The sequence below is a fragment of the Atractosteus spatula genome, chromosome 8 (genome assembly GCF_055471065.1).
Source record: "Atractosteus spatula isolate fAtrSpa1 chromosome 8, fAtrSpa1.hap1, whole genome shotgun sequence".
Taxonomy (NCBI): Eukaryota; Metazoa; Chordata; class Actinopteri; order Semionotiformes; family Lepisosteidae; genus Atractosteus; species Atractosteus spatula.
The window spans coordinates 55188211-55211407 of NC_142713.1; the positions used below are offsets into that span (position 1 = coordinate 55188211).

Here is a 23197-nt window from a genome sequence, read left to right on the forward strand (position 1 = left end):
AGCACATGTCGCAGTCACCATGGAAATTCTCACAAAAGTAGTTACATTGCAGGAAAACTATGTGTTGGTTTCATTGTTGATTCGTTTTCTGTTAAAATCTTAAAGACAAGAGTTGCTTCTTTTACGTTCTGCAATAAAATACGTTTTTAAGGCCCTAAAAGCCTTCCTGTAACCTTCAAATAACGTATAAAAGAAACAAAAGATTTGTTATTACTGTGTGCTTACAATGCAGTCTTGAACAGGCAGCAGTGACTTATTTTAGTGGTATGTGTGTTACCTTTGGTGAACTGTTATTCAGTTGTTGTGAGGTTTGTTACGTTGACCATAATAGTTTTAATTGCTTTGGATTATAATTCGTAACAAAATAATCCAAGATAAACGTTGCGGCACAGCTTTCATTGCCATAATTGTTGGAAAGAATATTCAGTCTTCCAGGTCTCCCTGCCCACTGCACAAGCAAATGGTTATTGTTCATACATGGCTTAATTAAAGCTGTAAAGATTGGCTGTGTTTAACCTAGAGAGCCCTGCTGTTCTGGGCATGATTCATAAGTAGAGAAGGTTGCTGATTTACTCTGATGATCTTTTTAAATATGTGAAAAAAACTAACGCAACCTAGCTGCAATTGATTTTGCAATACATTTTGTATATCCCACACTTACTGCTTTTAATGGTAAAAGCGAAATTTTTCTGCTTTAAAGGAACCGTGGCTATTTTATAGGTTTTCTTTTAATTTTAAGACCATTTGACCACAGCAGGATCAGGATAAATGTGCGGTGGAAGCTGGCTAAAATCTCCTGTTGAGGGAAGAGTGGCGACAGTCTCAAACCGGAAATTGTCATTTAGTGAATCAGGTCAGTCTTGGCAGGTGCTGCACGGTATAGCAATGCGCAAACAAGGGTTTCACTTCCTTTAGCTGTGGCAGGGATGTGTACAGTTCAGTCTTTCCAGACTGAATCTTTCCAAGCTCCTCTCAATCCCAGCAGAGCTGATCAATGGGAGTCTGATGTGAGGGGACCTCTGTGGTCTGGTTTTCATAGCTTGACAATGGTGGCGGCATGGAGAAGCCTTTGCGCTCTTTTCTGAGTGTCTGGCTCACGTGCGCTGAAAGATGAAGGCCCTCTAGCTGCGAGAGTCTTGTCTCCTGGCCATTGTTTTAGTTGGAGCGATCACATTTCCTACTCCAGGTAATAGTGTCCCGATACTTTATTTGCTGCAAGGCCAGTGAAAAGTATAAATTTAAAAATGACTGTGTCCCTGAACCTTGAAAACAGTAGGAAATAATTTGGCAAACGTCACTGAGCCATTGTCTCAGCGAGATGTCCCACTTGGCAGACTCTGCAGGGTGTGAGACCTAGGGCAGGCAGAAAGGACTGGCAGTAGCTGCTTGCCATTGGCCTGGTGTGTATCTGCCACAGTGCAAGACTCTGCACAGCTGCACACTTTTTGCTTCTCGAATATCGACAGGCGAATGATTAAAACAACCAGCGCCAGCCCTTCACCATCACACTGAGGCTAATCTATGGCACGAGTGTGGAACTAATCAAAGTTCACATTTAAATAGCAAATGCAGTTTCCCTAGCATTGCATTTCATTTTATGCATTAAATAAACATGTTGCATCCCTGCCCCCAGCCAAAATGAAATGAAAGAATCATTGATAACCCTGTAAAACACTGAACGTACAGTATGCTGTTTGAGATCTCTTTCACAAGCATTCAGAATCATTTCATTTGAAAAATACTGTTAGAATCATTACACAATCTTAGTTGAATAAGCTTAATTTTATTTTTAGATAATTCATTTTTTTCATTAATGTAGTGTTGTTTTCCTGCTACGTTATTGTGTTGCCTGTGCATAAATGTCTGGTTCACCTCATGGTTGTTGTAACGTCTTTTGGAATGTATGAATTCTGATATTTAAAAGGAACAGCGACAGAAGAATATGCTGGATGATGTAATCAGGTTCATTTTTTCATTTTCAAGTGGATGTGATCAGACTAAGGTCAAAAGTGTATTCAGTCTGCTTATCCTATAATCCGTATCAGAAATGTCTTTCCTTGCTGAGATCTTAAACAAAGCTAAAATAGACTAGGTGTCTTCTGGAGGCATATCTCCAGATACAGTATCTGCTTAACTCGCAGCACTAATTGAGGTTAAAGTAGAAAGGTTTAATTTTGTGTACTGCATATTTCTATTCTCAATGCAGGCAGGACTAATGAAAATAGAGGATATATATATATACATTTTCTTTTCTGTTTCTTATGGGATTTCTTTGAACTGGGGATATCCATACTTCCACCAGTCTTGTTTTTGTCATTTCTTCTTTTCTGCAGTTTTGTGAGGGGACAAGTAGATAACAGTCCAAATTACTGCAGATTAGACAGATGTGCTGAAAGCAGAGAACTAAGCTCTAAGGACAATGTTATTTATTAGGTTATATAAAATTTGCATGTAAACTTTGTTTGAAAGGCGAATAGTTATAAATGTTAATTAGATTTTTGTCCGATTACAAAGCTACAGGAGATGACTCAAAAATGACTAAATGAAAAGCTGTAAGACAGTTTTTTTTGTAGTGTTATGATTGGACAAAGTTGATGTATTTGATTCATTGTGACTGTTGCCCTTAACCTCCACCCTAACCTGGATCTTGGTTATATTCTTCTGAAGTCGTTTCCTAAGATGATTATAGACTAATCTCTTTCAGAAATTATATGCAGACTAATGTCTAAATAAGTTCTTGGACTTAGTTACATGACCACCTCTTGGCCTGTGATTTGACTGATGTCCTTGGTTCTGAAAGCAGCTCTCTCCATCTGACTGTCTTTTATTAACAGCCTCAGCCATCCCGTTCTGCCTGTTCAGCATTCAGCCATTTGAAAGGTCTGCTGAAATCAGAGCCTGGTGTACCCCAGAGGGATTGCTTAGCCATTACTTTAATAATGCAGCAGCTTCAGAAATGCTTAAAGATGTTAGCATTCTTTAAGATGCCTCACCAAAAAGCAAGACATTTCAACTAAAAAGTGACTCGTAACTTGTTAAAACTGTTGCTTGTTTGCATGTGCTTCCTTTATTAAAAAAAAACATTACGATGCATTGGTGTGAATGGGGACTAGAAGCTCGTTTTAATGTGTATTTGATTAATTAATTTACCAGTTTGGTATCATTAGTGTACAGTATAGTGCAGGGAGACCTGTATTTAGTCCTGGGCAGGACTGCTGAAGGTCCCCTTGAGTTATGGATACTTAAAAGACCGTCAATTCAACATTTTTAAATTTGACAAATTTACTTTGGGAATATGTGGACTGGTTTCCACTGAAATTCAAAGAGGTATTATCACGTATTCTATCCTGCCTGCAATGTAGCCTGGTACATTACTATAGAGTATCATAAGGGTTTTTGTGTTGAGTGTATTTTAGAAATTGCTGAACAGATGTGACTACTGCATTGTGGGGTGGGGGTGGAATCAGTGGCTTAGTTTGTTTAGAGGGCAGCCACTGTAAAAAAAACATTATTTTTCACAGCTGTTTTAGGTGCACAACGTTGTTTTGCAATGAATTGGAAAGTGTAACAATATCTCTAAAGCTTTCCATATTAACATGCAATGTTCTGCAGCTCTAAAGGAGAGCAAAACCTGTTTACTGTGTGGGATGTTTCCTTGGTTGTAACATTCTGAGTGGGCAAGATGATCGTGAAGAATAGAGATATATTCATGATTGGTGGTGTATTTTCATGTGGTTTCATTCTTTCAAGCTTGTAATCAACAATAATGAACCCAGTTTCATTTAGCTTAGCAAATACAGGTTTTCCAGCTGCATGCTATTAAATAGCAACACTTGCAGAATGAGATAGTGTCTGTTCACAGCCTGGTGAGTTAACATGAAGCCCAGATGCTCTCTTTATGGGTTACTTTGATTTTATTAATGGTTTTAAACTAGATGCCGGTGCTAATTTAAAAAAAAAGTTTCTATTTTCTTTTAAGCAAAAGGTATATGCTTTTTTTCTAAGAAACAAAGTGTAGATTTTTGCATTTTAAGTATAGACATATTTTTTGTTGGCTGTTGAAGTAAAACCCTCAGGATGAAGTCCTTACACAACAATTCTACACTGTCACTGATTGCTGATGACCTTGTGCCTTTCAGCAGTTATATATTGTGTTGACTTTTTAATGAGCTTTTCCCTGCATGATATCCTGCAGTTCTGAAAACAGTACTGGATTTTTTGACAGGCATATCTATTTGAAATGACAGCCTTAAAAAGCTTGCATTGTATTGTAAACCAATTATTTAGGGCAGTGCGAGGAAAAAAAAATACTGTATAAATTCTACAGCATGGCGTAAAGCACTGTGCAAAAATCACTTGCTTTTTAGGTGTTAAAGTTAATATTTTTGCCATTTTAAGAGCTGCATTCACTGAGAACTTTTACTTTGGTTGATGCCCATTTGTGTTCTGTTTTTCATAGGTTCATAATATTTTCTTGAAGGTTCAGTAAAGTTTTTAAAACATGCAGTCTGAGGTGTTATGTACTGTGTTCATTTCTGGAGTGGAAGGTATAAACTAAGAGATCCTTCTTGTGCAAAAGTGACCTCTATGCAACCAATATTGGGACCAGGTTCTAATGGACAATAACAAAGGATGTTAAATATTTTTATTGTGTTTCTACTTTAATTAATATTTTGCAGTCTTTCTTTTTAATGCTTACCCATTGTTAAAGTGCATTCCTCCAGTGGTCAAACACAGTGAATGCAATTCTGCTAGAGTGTTTTCTGAATTTGATTTTCTATTAGTTTTCTTACAGCATCTGAGATGTTTGGTGCCATTGCTGGTTTTGAAAATGCAACTGTGATTGAAATAAAACAGAAAAGCATGTAACAGTATTGTACAAAATGTAGAAGAAAATCTGAAATTGCTACAGTTGATGGTATACAAAGAGTAATCTGTTTAACAGCTCTGAAGCTACTCTGTTCATTCATACAACTTTGAACCAGATACCGTATGTGAGCAGTGAAGACCATTTTTAAGACCAGAGATCTTTGTGATGCTGCTCCTAAATGCACCATGCATCCCCACTTCCCCCATCACTCTGCACTGGAATTTTTTAATTACCCATTTTTATAAATGAAAGCTGATAGTTGTGAGGTCTGCCAGTAAAACATCCAGTAGTACATCAAAGTGTTCAGTAGCAAGTGTGCTTTCATGTGTGTTCAGATGTCCATTTCAAATACTCATCTGCGGGTATGTACAGTAAACAGGTTAACCAGCATCAGGTGATTACTGTACAATCGTAAGAGGTTGGTCTACTGGAGCAGAGATTCTCAACACTCCAAGTTTTGGAGTGCAAACAGCCTAAGATTTCATTCACAAGTGCAGTAGAAATGGTTTGGAGGACATTTTCACAGGGTTGAAACTGTTGTTATAAGAGTTTAACTGAAGGGTCTCTAACCTGACTCTTACCTTACTTATCCAGCTCACTAGAAAGCTAAAACATCATTAATTTCATAAGTGTGTGTTTTTTATAAGCAACATTCATGAAGTAGGTTACCTGAATATACTGTATCACACAGCTAATACTGCAGTACTCTGTCATCTAACATGTATGGTTTAACTTCAGTGTTTTCTGTTTCCCGTCTGTGCTGCTAAATGTATTATAGTTTTTTCTATGACCTTCTAATGCTGAAACATTACTTAATATTCTCACGTCTAACCACAAAACCTTTTCTTTAGAGACAGCGACAGTCCACAGCTGTGTAAATTTAGAATTCTGGAAAGTCAAGATTGCTATCTTTGCCCTTTAAAAAGGTTAGTAGTGATGCAACAGGGCTTTTATAAATCACAGTGCAAATGTGTATTTGCGTAATCTAATTGCACACAATTTGGAATTCAAATAGTTATTTCGAGTTTTAATTATCTAATGCCTTCCTTTCATGTTTAGCAACATGAGCCTTGATTTCAGGAACTGTCTGGGCATCTTGTTTTAAGTGTCTTTCTTCCTTAGTTGATTTTTTTTATTTCACAGCTGCATCCAATACATAAAATATTAAATTTAGAAATTTGGGTTTCCACAGGACATCTGCTAATATTGCTGACACTAGTTTTGAGGTGATCGTATGATTGAAAATGAAACTGTCTACATTGCAGCTCAGTAGTAAGTGAATTCATTTTTCTTTCTTAGAATCTGAATATTCAGCCCTTGCAAATACACTAGATATATAAGATTCGTAATCTACAATATAATGCTTGTTCTTTTTTTAAATTGGATGACTAACATTCCTTTTTTTTGAGTAGTGATGGTGCAAATTTGTGATTTAGATACAGCACAGGATGTTCTTTCTGCGGGAGCCATTTATCATTTGGAGCACCTGTAGCAGCCTGTCCCTGCCACCTCACTCTCTCCATCTCATTTCTCAGCAGCCTGCGTTCCTCTTTACACTAATTACCACCCTCTTTCCTGATGCCCTCCAGTAATGTCTTGATAAATTGTGTTTACAGCTAATTAGGATGATTTGTAATCGCCTTTTGTTTTCTGTCAGCGTGCTCCCATATATGTAGATATCTGCATATTAAATTGTAGATTTACTGTAGTCTTTTTCCATGCAGCTTTTCCCCTCCGATTAGGAAGAGTTTAATTAGACTTCAGACTAGTTAAGTGGAGGAATAACAAATCTGAACATTTTAATCTTACAAATATGGGGTGAGTATTTCTTTATTTTAAAAGACTGGTGGGAAAATAACCGGCGGTGATCATTCATGCAGTTCTTAGGGTATGGGCAGCTTGATGTAAAATGGTTAATTACAAATGGGATTTATGAGTTTTCTTTTATTAGACTGCACATGGCTGAGGTAGGATAAAGGGCCACCCAGTACATAAATTAAAACAGTGGCAGAATGATTTTCTAATCCTTTAATTACCTCTTATCAAGCTAAATACATTTGACAGACTTCTATGACTAAACTCAATATCCTGGCTAACATTTTTTTGCTCTTCTAGAGGCTACTCCTCTTTTTGTATTGGGGGGGGGGGGGGTGAGGACAACTTCACTTTCAAAGACTGCTCTGCATATGGTCCTTACTGCTCAGGGTGGGTTTAGTAATACAAAAGGATTTTGCATCCACACTTCACATCTTGTGAGGCATGTATGCTGTGGTATTTTAGGATAAAATTGGGATGGAAATTTTAGGTAAATGGCGTAATCTTTTTCTTTTTACCAATATTCAAGCCCTTTGTTGAAATGGGCTTACAAGTTACTACTTAAACATTAAGTTACCATGCTAGCACGTTATCCGCAGTGGTTGCTTGAGTATGCGTTGACAGTGTGTTTTTTCGATGTTCTGCACATGTAAGGGGTTAAGCGCTGTATTATTTCCTTTGTCCCTTGTACATCCTCACTCTCCAACTCACATTGAGGTCCGACACCTCTTGATTTACAAATCAAGCATTGTTTGCAAGTAATGCTTTTCAACCTCATTAAAGTCTTAAATACCAAAGTGTTTGGTTTCAGCCCTACTTGGTATCTGCTTTGGTTTACCCTGTGCCATTTCATGTTGGTGGAGCAGACGATAATAAATAAAAATAGAGTTAGTGGGACATCCTAACAATGATAGAAATATAAGAATGTGTGCTGTCCTGTCAAAACATTAGAGAACTGCTCCTCTGATTATTAGTGGCAACATGTACTGTAGGTTTGATGCAATAAGAAGATGTTCATAGATGACTATGGGAATGTGGGACCTGTTGGTTGTTCATTCTCGAAAGGTGTGTAATTTGCCTTCTATCGCTTTGGTTCAGTACCTTCTTATGGACTGAATTGTGCTTCAGTTTTTTTTTTTAATCTTTCCAACACTACTTGAAAACCCTTGAATCTGTCTTAATTGACACATTAGCTTGGTCTTCTGTTTCTGAGAAAACAACAGAGAAGCATGCATACTGATGATCGTGACACTTGTGATGTGAGTTACTGTACATCAGCTGCCTTCCACAGACCGCTGAAAACTGAGGTCTCCTGCTAGTCCTGCAAGTCCTTAGGAATCATGGGACTTGCACATAGTCATAGGAATGAGCTAGCAGATAGCACGGTGGGTCACTTCTACGGAGCATGTTTTGGTGGTGCAGTGTGTGCGTGTTGTGAAGCATTTTATTGCCTCTTTATTTTTTAGCTGAATTCAGTTCAAAACACTGCTCAGGCTGACCTTGTCAGTACACAGGTTCTTCCTAGAAAACATGTCACGTAATAAATAAAATGTTCTCAGTTATATTTATCTGTGTTTCTGAATGCTTTGTGACAGGCATAGAGAACATTCGATAATGCAGTGTCTCCATTACTTAGTCATGCTGCCTTGCTGACAGACCTGAGCTTAAATATTTTTTAGATGATTTTTAAGAGAAGTGGCCTATCCCATATTGCAGACAAGCGGAGTCTTGGGCATTTAATATTAATTCGCTGTGCGTTTTTAAATCCCGTTATGAAGAGCCAAAGCCATTTAATGTTTTTTGAACCAAAGCTGCTCTACTTTAGTATCCTGTTTGGTTAAACATGGTCTTGCCGTATACCTTTTGTAGTGCCAACCTTCGGAGGCAGATGTTTGTGTGGCTGCTGCTGATGTGGCTCCTTGGGCTCCTGAGTGCACGTTCACCTCTTTGTTTCAGGTGTTGCGGGTTCGACTTTGGGTAATGTCACTAGCTGAAATATGTAGATGGTTTCATCAGTCGTTTATTTTTTTTGTAAAAATAGTACAAGGTGAAACAATTGCTTGAGCTTTGTCGACTGTACGGTAGTACTTTTTCATATTCCTTATCTGCAGTTCCATTTTTATGAAAGTATGGAGAGAGAGACAAATAAATTAAAGGACATTTTATTGATTTTGTTGCAGAAAGGATGGCATCATTATATTAAGCCCCTGCCCCATCCATTAAACATCAGCAGCTGTTTGTTTTTCAGTTAGTGGATAATATACTGTTATCAAAGCAGTCCTGGCCCAATATTGTGCCAGGAGTACTTACTACATTAGCCCTCATTCTTGTCACAGATCCCTGATATTTTTGACCAATCTCAATTACAGTATATACCAAGTTTTGTTCATTAGAGTAAATCTGACCATTCAGATTATATAAGAATTCAAACTGCTGGTATTACAGTATGTATGATGTAAGGCTTAAACACGGCTTTTAAATGGAATATTATTTTTCCTATAATTTGTAGTAAGCACACTACCATATGTTCTTTTCCAGTATTTTTTTAATTCACATTATGTACTTAAATGAATTTCCTTAAAACAACCTGGGATTTTAAAAGGACTAGTGCTAAGAAATTGTAGTTTTAAACCCTGTTAATGTTGTACCATGTTTTGTCCAGAAATGGCTCCATCTTTAAATGCTGTTAAGTTCCTAAAATATTTTTAAAGTTTGTGTAAGTTTATTTTCCTGTCATTACAGAACCATTAGAGGTTATCATTTGGAAATGCACCCACTATTTCTGTTCTCTAGGTGTTTATGTGATATTGAAATAAGTAAAACTACATCTCTCATGGAAGAAATAATAAAAATCTAGAGGAAATGCAAACATATAAAGTAATACACAAGAAATATGGTGCCATAAGTCTGCCCTATAACCACTAACAAGATCCTACCATCATGCTTGGATTAGTTAGAGATGTTTGGGTCAGGCAATTTTTCCAAATTATGCTGAAAAACTGTCCTTATTTCATTTTTGGGGGGGTTTATGTTATGATTAATGTTAAGTTGATCTGTGCTGAAACTTTTCATTGCAACATATTGGCACTGATGACAAGATACTTCGTGAATTATAAACACCCAGTTATAAAGTTATGTAGGTCTTAAGCAGGCTTATACAAGTTCTATTTTAAACAATTTGAATTTACAGCCTGACACTGAGCTATATACAAACATGTCCCAAACGCTTTGTTGTGCTGTAATCTTTTGAATTGAGAGTGTCAGCTTTAGATGTGAAGGAAATGTAAAATGAAAGAAGTGTCTGCTTATTTGTTACCATTTATAAAACAATGTCTAAGCTCTTAAGACAGAAATGATTGTTTCACAGCCTACAGTATGTGATGTTGCTGGTACACTAACTGTATTTTTAGATAAGTTATCCCATGAAAGAAGCCTTAATTAGGGTAGAATGGGGTGTGGGTGTCTTAGTATTCTTGTGATCAGAGCATGACTAGAGATAACTGTGCTGTGGCTCCTAAACTACTTGGATTACTATTTTCAAAAACAAGGAAGGAAGAATTAAGATACACATTCCATACCAGGAGAAGAGGATTATCATGTTAAAATTCAGTAAAAGCAACTATGCAAGGTGTGTAAAAAAACAAGTCAGATCTTTTATAGCTTGACTTATTTACTGTGATCTTAGGTTTAAAGCCAGTAATGGGGCTGGAATGAAAGGCATTTTTCTTTCTTTTTCCATTTTGTAACTGTTCTTTAGAACATGATATTTATAATGTTACAGAAGGTATTGTAATTGTTTTTTTTTACTGTATATTTTCCTGTGTGTCCTTATCCCTTGCATGCTGCGAGTTGAGAAATTAACAGAAGGAATGGATTACTGCAGAAGACTGCTCTGTCCTCTGTTTTCGTTATTGTGGTTTAGTCTCCACAGCATTTTTACAGACGGTCGGATTTTGGAATCCTTAACAAAGCCACAAAACAGTATCAAAAATCATGCTTTATAATAAGAAGTGATCATGTACAGTATGTCATTAGATGCAGCCCAGGGTGGAAACTTTTTTTAGGGGCTAAGAACTTGAGCAGATGTAGGCAGGCTTCCAGTAAAAAAAAAAAAGACTTTTTTTCTCTGTTCTTTTTCTGTATGACACTCAAGTACAAACTACTGCTGATCCTGTAATTCTCCTGAATGATGCAAAACTTTTGGAATTACATTTTCACCACATTGTTAAATTCCACATCCAGCTGCCTAGGAGAGGAAGAAATGCAATCCCTTCTAGAATTGGAGCTAGCATTTCAATTCTGAATCATTTTGGTTTTTTTCCTTTATTAACAGGGTAGAAATTTTCTGCTGGGATTATCTGAAGCTTATGCACTGTGAGGAGTTTGACAGTCACTTGCATTTTCGTTACGAGTTCTACAACCATGGGAGATCTTACCAAAGGTCTGTGGCATGCCGATGTGTACTAACATGGAAATAATTCTTTTCGTTTTTCTTTAACAGTCATAATGAACGGAAGGTAACTTGCAAGCATCCTGTCTCAGGTCTACCGTCCCAAGACAACTGCATCTTTGTGGTCAGCGAACAGTAAGTCCCTGTTGTTCGTCTTTGTTAATCAAAAGTAATGCTTCACAAGATCCAGAGACAGCATGGCAAAATAAAAGGTCAATACAGAACTGAAAAGTGATTTGCTGTATTTCTTCCTGATGTTTGACAATGTAAAGATTTTTGTGTTTGATGTATTGGAGCATTTTAAAGTTTACGTATTTAGTTAAAATACTTATTATAAATTAAAAAATGATGGTATATTTGCCTTTTTAGCATCTGAGATTAGGTGTGGAATGGTGTAGGTCCTAAGTCGCACTTTTAAATGGCTTAATATAAGGTTTATTGTTTATGTTTAATATTTTAAAGTTTTTTGTAACAAACCCGATAATTAATTTGGCATAATAATTTACTGAATGTTCATTGCCTCGTTTTCTGGTTCTTTGTGAAATTCTTAAAACGAAGGGTAAGAGCTGTCTGCTCTCTTTCCTTGACTGATATTAAATCGCATCAGTGTGATTTATTGATTTAACGTGAAGAGAAGATTGCATTCAAGGGCCAATGAACGTTAGTCATTAAAAGGGAAATGCTTGCCAGATGGAAATTAGCTTTCCATATAGGGACATAATCGTTACACAAGATATTACAAAACACTATTATAAGCCTAGAGCAATTCCAAATATGATTTACATGATCTACCAAAAGATACATCCTCTGTAAATTTTAATCCCTTCCAGTCTGTGTAATTTTAATATGTAAACATTGTATAAATTGCGGGTGGTAGAACAGAGGAACATTATCATATAAATTACCTGAGAATGTTGTTTGTCTGCTGGCTGCTAATTGGCTTTGCACTGATAAGTGCTTTTTCAAAATGGATGGCACACAATTGGAGTAGCAAGGCTTTGCCTCTCCTTCGGAGTTCACCTTGACTGTCATGATGATTCAGCCTTCCTAATAAATGCAATTCATGATGTTACTCTGGAGCTGTCTGAGGAGAAGCCATGAATTCATCTTAACAGATGGGGAGCAAGGCATGCAGTAATTCCTGGCAGTATTCCTCAGTTTCAGTGGACAGTGAAGCTTATTGCATACTTTTTAGAACTTATGTCAAGTAAAGTCAATTGGACTGTATTTCTTAAGGAGCATGTGTGTTGAATTTGCAATGCCATTTAGTCAAAGCTGTCATAAATACTAATTTTGCGACCACATGATACCTGGCTGCGTGCCTGGAACGTTTTAGCAAATACATTTGTACAGTTAAACCAAAAATAAATATTTTCAGTTAAATGACTGTGGAAATTTTAATAGAAAGTGTTAGGAAGGAGTTTTGAGTAAATACTTTCAAGGGTTTTAACTGTTCAATTGTTTCCCATGAATTCAAAACAAAGTTTTTATTCCAGTGATTCCACAATTTCACATGTTGCATGTGCCCTTCAAGACCTCTCTGCAGTCTCTAGCCCTTAGATCATGCATACTTTAATAATGCAGTTCAAGGTACTGTAGGAAGGAAGTGTAGGAAGAATTAGTTGTCTGAAACAGGAAGCAGAGAAAATCAGGTTTGAGGTTTGCGTATCACAGCTCATCAACAGTGTGACTGAAAAGCAGTAAATGAACAAGTCATTTTATTAAAGTGTAAAGTGACTTGACAGAAAATCAGTGGGAGAAATGTTTTGCAATTCAATACTCAAGAACAGAGATCTGCTTTATAACAGAAACAATATGCAAGAATGTGCTCATTTAATACAGTATTTCTACAGATAAAACGTAGGAAAAATGTTTTGGTTGGTGTTGGTGCTCAACACCATTGAATGCACAGTAGCAGGTCCCTTGTTGCCAGTCATGCTGAACCAGCAGTTTGCAGTTTTGGCTCTTTGTTGACTACGAGCTACATAGTTTGTATACTGCTATTGTCATGCTGGCAAAAGACAACGCTGACAAGAAGAATCGTCACAACTCAGTGGTGCAGAACTTTGTCAGTATATTGCCTAGCCATGATATCTTTGTAGCTATACCTCTGCATTAGTGGTTCCTATTGCTGTTTTATTCTGAATGCTGAATAGGTGACACTCCACTACATAATGCAACGATCTCTTTCTAGGTCATCATTAAACTTCTCTCTCTCTCTCTCCACGCTGTCACATGACCATCCACCAATCCAGACAGACGTGCTTCATCAGCGAGAATGGCATTCCGCCATTGGCTGGTTTGCCAGTGTTTGGGTTTCAGTACTGTAGTCTTATTAATGATGTTAAATGATCTTGTTGGCTACGCTGTATTAAAAGGCACAGATCTCAACTGCGCTTGGGACTGCCCAAGTCTCTAATGGCTCTGCAGGTTCATGTCAAGAGACGTGTCTGTATGTCTCTCTCTTTCTTTCTCATATGGGTGCAGGAGTCCTTTGCTGGAAATCAGAGGTTTAAAGTCCATAGTGGCTTAAAATTGGTTGAAGCCTAATTAGTGATTCCAGAATTCGTTTAAAAAATGGCATAATTCTTGGGTATGTTCCTCCCGGCTTGTAGGCATTAAGCAGTTTACAATATGTATAACCAGCAGCTATATCATCCTGCAACTGAAAATTGGCAAGCACTGATACTGAGCAGGTGTGAACCTGGCCAGTACCTGGATGGGAGACCTCCTGGGAAAGCTAAGGTTGCTGCTGGAAGAGGTGTTATTGGCACATGTAGGGAGTAATAGTTCAGGTGGGTAGCTGCGTCAGCATGCGTAGGCTGCAAAGCAACAAGTAATAGGTTTATTCCATGCTGAAAAGAGAAGAAAGAAAACACAACGTTTCGGTTGTGGAGCCTTCTTCAGGTGTGAGGAATAAACCTATTACTTGTTCCTCCACATGTAGGGAGTGCTCACCCAGTGGTCTGTGTTACTCCTGATGCCCCAGTTTAGTGACGGGGACACTGTGCTGTAAATAATGGTGCTGTCCTTCGGATAAGACGTTAAACCAAGACCCTGACTCTCTATGGTCATTAAAACTCCTAAGGCGTTTCTTGAAAAGAGTAAGGTGTTAACCCTGGTTTCCATGCCAAATCCCCCATTGCCATTAAAAATAAATCCCAATCTATGAGCTGGCCTCATTACACTGCTCTCCTTGCCACTGATAGCAGGTGTGTGGGGAGCGTACTGGTGCACTCTGGCTGCCGTCTCATCATCCAGGTGGGGCTGCACACTGGTGGTGGTGGAGGAGAGTCCCCATTACCTGTAAAATGTTTTGAGTGGAGTGTCCAAAAAAGTGCTATATAAGTGCAAGTGTACAAATGTATTCATCCAAAAGGGTGGAAGTTTGTCGATGGCATCGCCATAACAAAATAGAATAACAAACACTCAACATAAAATACACATTACAGACAAACAGTAATCCTAACCATGCAACAATGCACCTACTCAAACACACATCTCGCTTTGCCCATATCACACTATCATTACATTAATCCTATAGCTTCATACAGGAGACTATCGCTTACTGTAGCTGCGTTTAATATATTGATTGCATGGTGAACAAAAGATTTCTTGTACACGTCTTGGCCACAGGTCTTCTAAAACACCTTCCAGAAGGTAGCACTTAGAAATGGGAATGAAGAGGATGGGAGGGATCATCAACGGTTAGCTGAGCTTTCTTTTGAACTGCTATATAATACAGCTCTTTAAGCTGTTTCTGCGGTCGACCAATTATTTTACTAGCAGAATTAACAACCGTGGCCAATTTCCCCTTTAATCTTAATACTCAGGCGACCATACCTTACTGTGATTCCTAAAGTAAGGATGCTTTGTACCAACGTTCTATAAACCGTCTCTAAAATGTTTAGACTCACCCCAAACCCTTTTAACTTCCTTATCAAAATATATGCCGTCTATGTGAAACATTGAACCAGCTCCTCAGGTTGATTAATATGGGAGAGAGGTTGAACATCTTAACCTGTTACTACACATATACCACAAGTAGCCAGTTCTTTAGTTTTATCAACATTAATTTGAAGCATGCTTGACTCACACCACCTTTCTGTTCAAAGTAATTCTCTGCCCCTTCTTGATCATCCCTAGTAAACAATCCCACTAGGGTAGGGCCATATCATCCACAGATTAACAGAAGTGTCCTGCATTTTCATTTCATTTGTATAAATGGAAAATAGTAAAGGTGACAAAACACAGCTCTGGGGAACACCAGTATTTAAAATAATTTCATCTGAAAATGTGTTGTTCACAAGTACCTTCTGTGGGCAATCAGTTGGAAAACCTTTAATTCGTTTTACAAGCCTCCTATTAACATCCGAGCCCAAAAGCCGTTCCAATAGTATGTGGGTCCGGATTGTATTAAATGCTAAACTGCTAAACAAAAATTAATAAAATATGTGACCTTGTCTTGTGAATGTGAGTTACAGTATATGGTATGCATAAATACTGAACCATCTATCTGTCCAAATGCACTACATGCGTTTCATTTTACCAGCCTGTTCAGATACACAAGAAGTGCATGTTTGGAATTAAACAGTAATGGGCATAAATACGTAATGGGCGGGGGGGGGAGGGGGGAGACTCATGGATTAAGTTTTCATGATTGTTACATAATTACTTTGGTTCTTGTTCATTATTAACAACAGCCGTCTTCCCAAAGCACTGCACACTGAGTAAAATGGCTGGTCAGACATGTCTTTGCAGTCCTTGGGAATCATGGAACGTGCTGGGCAGCCCACACTACTTTGGATAGCATCTGTCACCTCTATGAAATTTACTGTCTCTGATATTTTGGTAGGGTTTTGTATTGTTAGAAGTAGGACCTTGTTATATGCAGACTTCTAATGCCAAGCAAAACCAGACAGAAGGCCTTACTGTCATATTGAAGTCACTAACTATGCAGATACTTAATGCAAATTTCTGTTTTTTCTCATTCATCGTGATTAAAAAAAAAAAGCTTTTGATGCGTTCACATACATATTTTTTTGATTCAGCTATAACGAAAATCAATCTTATTGTTTGTGAAAAGCTTTACAGAGCTTGTGTTTCTGAAGATGAGAAAAAAAATTCCATAGGAAATGATCAGTAGGAGCAATGATGAGTGCTCATTAATGCAAGTGAGATACTGTACAGTACATGCGATTACAATGTTCTTCATCTTTAAAATGAACAAAAAAACATTAAAACTATACCCAGAGCCCTGCAAAAGCTTGGGCGCTCCCTAGATAATTACATACCTGTATAAGTGGCTTTTTTCAAAAGCAGCTTTACTAGTCGGTGTGAAACTATTTCTATAGCACCCATGTTAAATATCATTCTTTGAATGTTCCAGTGATAACATCCCTTATTCACTGCCTTACAAACATCTCTGTGTTTCTTTGTACACTACACGAGTGACATTTTTGATTACTTACGATTCCTCTTCCAATGGTCTGTTTCTGACAATAGTTTTGTAAAATGTAGCACTTGTGTAATCAACCATGCTGTTTATTTGAAATCGAAGAATGTATCCTTTAGTTAATACAGTAATGTTACTGTTACTTAATTATACTTTCATGTCTAATTAAGCCTTTTCTTTAGCATCAGTGCTGCTTAAATAAAGGGAATGTTTGAAAGAAGAAATGAGAGGAGAGCAGATTAATTAAAGGACTGAAACTGCAGTACTATTAATTCCACCTTAGCATTTATGGAAAGGATAATACGGTTTTATGTGTCTACAGTATAGAATCAGACTTCTCTCGATAACCAGGTTACCGTACTGTAACTTCAAACTCATGTTCTTCGTTGTCAAAGTGATATTATTACCATCTTCTTTTTTATACCTTGCACAGTATCCCTTCTTTGGAATTACACTGCCAAAGCCTCCTTTAATCCTTCCAGTCATCAGAGCGAGATATTGGGGCTTTACAGGTGATCCCAGTAATGCCATGTATAAAAATTCTTTTGCAACAGAAGTTATGCTGGAGTCTCAAGGTGGACACTTCTCAGGTCTTTTTTTCACCTGAATCAAATTAGTTGTACTTTTGACATTTTCCCCCTTCCAGTATCTCAAAGGTAAAGCTGTCTAAAATACATAATTCTTGTACTTTTAAGCTCTCTGGGTTGCATATTGTTTGAGTTTTTCTAATCTCAACTGATATAACAAGTGCAGCAATTTCTTTTTTTTTATTATTTAGATGAAATGATTACTTTAGTTGGCTTTCCTTAACATGGATGATTTTCTTTCCATATGCCTTCATACTGTTACAGTGCCTCTAAAACGTAAGTGTGCATCTCTTATAGTTCAGTAATAATGCAAGAAGCCACATGCAAAATTTATTGGATTCATTTGTTTTGAGCAGATTGTTTAGCTGCTGGCATAAGAAAAAATCTGCCTCATGTATGAGACTGTTCATTGCCCCAAGCGAGCAGAAGTGCTATTATTAAGAAATGGGCACCTTTCATGCTGTATAAACCCTCTGCTCTATGTACATGTACACAGCTCAATAAGAAGATCCGGGTATCTTCTCAGTGTACAACGTGCATTTATTGTATTGAACATTTTGTAAACAGTGCAGTAATGACTGTGTAAGTAATGCATCCAAGGAAAAAAAATATTTATTGTAAATGTAGACCTGTTTGTGTCACACTACACTTGCAGACTGCTGGTATACTGTATGTTACAGTCCACTGTTACTGTTGTTTTAGAACAAAAATGCTTTATGAAATGCTTACTGGTATATATATATAAAAATAAGTGGTATTTGCCAAGTTTGCTTGATATACATTTCTTTCATGATCTTTATTTTGTGCATAACCATTCATCATCTCTAATGATCTTTATTCAGATGCTTAGTAAGTTTAAATTTTTTCTTTGTTTTTAGCTTGAATTCTGGAAAGCTCATTCATCCTGTAATAAACAGGTAATGAATTCCTAGAATAGAATGCTTTGTAGATCTACTAATCTGTCATGTTTTGCCTAATGTGCATCTTTTTTATTTCAAAGTACTTAATCATAGTTTTTTGCTTTGCTTTGGTCTTTTTTGAGTATTGTTTTCAATTTTATTTTCATTATTTTAAATTCCATTATCAGAGAAAACCTTAAGTGTAAGTGCAGCCTGTTCATGATCTTCTGCCACACACACAATCACAGAATGTTTCAAGTGACTATTACCTCTTAATTCATGTGAACTGTGAAAAAACATTGACTCTGAGCAGTTATGTGCCAGAAAAATAAGTCATGTGGTTTCAGTCACAGGCTTTTCAGTTTAGTTTATCTCCTACTCCATGATCAAGTTCTAAAACAAGCTATTGTAAATTTGAATTAAAACCCAAAACGGAGTCAAAATACACTCAGCGTCTCGCAGTGAAATTTTACTGTTCCTTTCCCTGTTTTTTTATGTTTTTGTAAAATAACCGCATGGTGGTTTAACATTTGGCATTTACCAAAGGAAATATCATCAAATAATGTTAGCAGTGATTTTGCTGCAGTTATTCTAGTCTACACTCAGTATATTATTGGCTTTCCTGCTAGAAATGTCATGACAATTCCTATTGAAAATAAAAATAGTGAATAAAAACAGGCTTTTTCTCCTGAAGTATGATTAAATAAATATTATAATATGGCCATTGTAGCCTGTCTAAATCTGTCAGCAGTATTCCAAGCAATATTCCTTGCTGAGTTACACAGAGCAAGGTCAACTATTACTGCCGTTCATTTCTTGTAATAATTGCCAAGATTTAAGTCGCAGAGCTATATAAGGTTCCCAATACTGATGTCATTTTGAAGACCGCAGAGTTTGTCCGTTGTAATGACCCTTGAAGGGGAAAACTGAAGATAAACATGTTAGGTGCAGCACGCTTCATGTACAGCAGTAATTAGCAGTGCTAATTATATCTGGAAGTATTTACATGATGGTTATGGGAAATGTTTCTGGTATGGACGCATTCTTAAGACCATGTATTTTACATGTTCATGACTTCAAGTGTGTTATTTAGGTCACCAAAGTCTGGAAAATGCATGCAGAGAGATGTTTACAAGAACGCCAGTGTGTATTCCTCTTGCCTTTGCTGTATTCGCTTGCTTGTTTGTATGTTTGTTTTTGGAAGGAGGTGTCTGTTTGTGGTTTACCTTACAGGAGAAGTGCATGACTGCTGCTTGCACTTTCATGCCATTCATGATCTGACAAAGTACATTAGCCCTTGACTGCCTTAAGGGTCTGTTCTACATGACTGTATTGCCCTTAGTTTTGGGCACATTTTCAGATGCATAATGACCTGTTAAATGTGTGCATTATCAGCCCTTGCTTTCCTGCAGATAAGGTGACTATATTCACGATATAGCACGGCCTCTCGTGCCTTATTGCTTAAGTATTTCATTCAGAATAATTCCTGTTGGCTCAGGAAAATGCTAAAGAGCAACATCATTCTTTTATGTTGGTCTTTAAGCTGTTAAAGGTTCTTTGCTAGCTTGGCTAATTCTATATTCACATTTATTATGTAAGAAGAGTTAGTCCTCAGTGGATGAATCCTCTAAAAGCATATCTGAATGCGGCAAAGTGCTGCTTTTTGTTTTATTTCTGGTAGTTATTTTAAACTCCTGAGTCATAAATAATAACTTTACTCCATTTTGTTACTGTGTAGGTGGTAGCCCATCATACAGACATGTGCCTCATACTGTATACACTGCTTCTGGCTGTTTCTGACCTGAAAATAAGACCCCAGCCAGACACTGTATCAGTGCTGCCCCTTCAAAACAGCCAAACCATGAAAAGTTAAGTTAACGCAGCCGGGATTGTTCCATACGTGCACCGAGAAATGAAAAAGTATTCAGGAATAAGATTGTTGTGCTGATAAAAGACAAGAATATTCTGTATGTAGAAACAGTTAAGAAACAATGCATCTGACTCTGGGAAGAAAAACATTTGTTTTTCCAAAGTTAGATGCATTGTTTCTGAGCTAACTGTTATGGAACAATGGGTCCATGAGTAATATTCACACCACTGAGATGACCACAGGGATTGCCTTTGTGGAAATTTAAATGACGGTGTAACATCGTGACAGAAGCTGGGGTATTAGTGGTTTTAAAGTCATGATACTGGAGCTTCAGGCTCTAAGGATAACCTCTAAGCATAGCAGCAGTTTACAGACTGCCAGCAAACACCTAAAGAAAATTCAAATTGTTTTTCTGAAGTCTTGGAGACAAGAGTCCCAAATCATAGTAGGAGTAAAACCCATGAAAAGATTAATGGTGCTAAATGACTGCACACAGTTGATCCTCGTTAATTTCATTTTTGTCTTGCAGTTGCTTTTATGACTCATTCTTTAATCTTAAAAGAATGTCCCAAAGCACATTGCACTTGTTTGGAAAGGACCATGCTTCCCTTTATGCACTGAAGGGCCTGTCTGTGGTCTCAAATTTGTTTTTGTGGATATCAGACTAGCGTTGTTTTTTCAATGCTATTTAGGCCTAACAGGGTGTTTATTAGGCTGTGATTAATTAATTGCCAACAGTGATTGTGACCCCAGAGACTTGATTTAAATTAGTTATTGGCTATATAGATTGTCAAATGTGTGAATTTTACCCAGTGAATCAGATTGTGTTGTTATCTTTAATGTGCAAACACTAAGACAGTATTGATTGAATTTGGCTTAAAGCATCATTGTTTTACGTTGGTCTTTAAGCTGCGTTTTTATTATTCACAAGTCTGTATATCAAAAGTTTATTGGGCATGTATGTAATGCTATTTAAATTTTAAATGCTGAGCAGATCTATGGATCATTGGTATAACAAAATACTAATCTGATAACATATGATTTCAAAAAGAGCACGTAGTTAATGTTTTAGATTTGAGTTCACTTAAATTGCCTAAAAATAATTAAACATCTGTATTAAGAAGACATTTGGAAAGACATGATTTTGATTAAAGCAAAAACATCTAAAGATGCAGCTATACTCCGAGTAATGAGCACTAGCCTGATTCCAGAGAATCTCTAATTCAGACAAACCTGCTGTGTGAGAGAGACCAGCCCAGCACCATTAAAGGTTTGCTTTGCAGTGCTCTTTTCCGTTTACATCAGCTGTGACATAAAAACAAGTCCGACTTCTTTTTTAGTAGCCTTTCTGGAAGGTTGTGGAGACGGCCAGCTCAGAAAATACCTAGCAAGCCATCGAATTGTTTTTTTTTTGCTGTCCTTCCAAAATCTTGCGCCAAGCTGCTCTGTGGTATCCGAACCTCGGCCATTGTAATAATGATGTGATCCTCCTCTCGTCTTGCTTCTCTTCTGTCATGTCGTGACAAAGGAATGTGAAACCACAGCAGAATCTTACTCAAAATAACTGTTGTTTATATTTTTTCCTCAAACCCGAGTGTGAGTGTGATGCTACTTGTTTTCCTGCTGGTTTCGTCCTGCATGTGAATCAGTGGCGATTCTGTGCATTTTCACGTGCTCTGTTTTGGTGCAGTTATTCTGTAATTATGTCTGCTATGTGTTTTTGTAAATGACGTTTGCTTCAGCTCTTGTTCAGCTGCATACCTGTTGTATTAACATGACCCCTTGTAATCCAGTGGCTGGCGTCAGTGAAGCATGCATTTCAAATTAACTTAGGAGCAAACATGTGTCTTCAAAGGTGCTGGGCTCGCCTGTAAATGTGCAGTTTTGCAGGAGCTGAAAGTCATGAGGTTTGAATTAGGAGTTTTCTTAAGAAAATATGCAAGATCTGCTAAATGACCTAAAACCAACATATCTGCTAATCTTCTGGATATTTTTTACACTTTTATTCTTATCAGATTTGTTCCACTTACTGTTGTTCCCACCAGACCAGACAGGAGTGTTGAGTGTTACAACTTTTGAATTTAGGTCACTGCGAGGAGACAGTGATTTTTCAGTGCAGTTTCTCATGATAACTTTTTTGGTTCTCTGTTTCTAAGAAAATGCAACCCATTTAAAGTTACACCCTGGGGATTTATTCAGATCAATAAACATTTGACAACTGCCTCACTTGAGAAGTCTACATAAAGTGAAGTTCAGTGCTGGAAATGACAAGACTGTATATGCAGCAGATACTAGTTTCAAATGACAGTTTGAAATTTACATAGTAGGACATGGTTTGTTCTGTTACTATGTGCAGTTTTGAGCAGTTTACATGCCATTTTGCAATTGGTTGAAAATGCTTTTAAAATTCAGCGATGGATTTGTGAAATTGATTAACTTTTTCTCCTTTTCAGACCAGCTTCCAAAATGACATCTCAAGAAAAAAAAGACAGACCTGTGAGCACAATGAGTGAGGCCTCAAACTACACGATGGCCTCAGAGTATGCCACCCATCCTGGGAGTCCCATAGGCCGAGTGAGTGTCTCCTAACAGCCAGGCATGAGTTTGATCTTGTCACGCCTCAAAAATTCTTATTTTATTAAGCTTGAACCATCCTTTGACTTGAAGGGACACCTAAAGTAAATTGAATGGGTTTTGTTTTTTTCTGTGGCCCAACTTGTCATTGTTTTGTCCCTGCTGTGAAGACAGGATCACAGCATATATCCACTCCACTGGAATTGTTTTCTAGTGGATTGGAATGTTTTAGCTGTCTTACAAGCTGAGGCAAAGCAGTTGTGACGCGGTAGACTAGAGAAGTGTAATAACGCCTTCAACTTTAAAAATATAACCTCTTTTCATCCTAAAACCCAGCCTGATCTTTCTTTCGGCTTCACCTCTCTAAATCCATCTGAAGTAAGTCTTTTCATGCTGTATCTGTATGCAGCCAGCCACCAGTTCATTAAAACCATCGTATGCAGTTACTTTCATGGTGAAGTGGAATGCTGAAGAACACTACAAAGAAAAGACTTCAGCCGCTGCTGACGTTTTCAGAATATGAGTGAGGTGCACACTGATCTACCGCTTGCCTCAGGCATGTGTGCGTATGCACGGATGTCATGAGCACATACCCTGAGTAAAGGTTTAATTTTCATTCTGTGCTTCAGAGTTCTGTCTCTGTTATTTCTCGGGAGGGTAAAATTTGATTTGATGCA

At 37.4% G+C, this 23197-nt stretch overlaps 1 protein-coding gene across 22 annotated transcripts in view; it reads left to right on the plus strand.

Annotated features, from left to right (window-relative positions):
• The window catches only part of plekha5 (pleckstrin homology domain containing A5), a 171514-nt gene that overhangs the window by 96794 nt on the left and 51523 nt on the right, over positions 1-23197 (plus strand). For 13 of the 22 annotated variants that reach the window (XM_088923954.1, XM_088923939.1, XM_088923951.1 and 10 more), the window contains 2 exons: positions 11187-11270; positions 22400-22520. In XM_088923954.1, coding sequence (XP_088780080.1) covers positions 11187-11270; positions 22400-22520 — 205 coding nt within the window. Of the gene's footprint in view, positions 1-11186; positions 11271-18055; positions 18095-22399; positions 22521-23197 lie in introns of those variants that run through there. The other 9 variants (XM_088923934.1, XM_088923938.1, XM_088923941.1 and 6 more) reach the window with 2 other exon arrangements.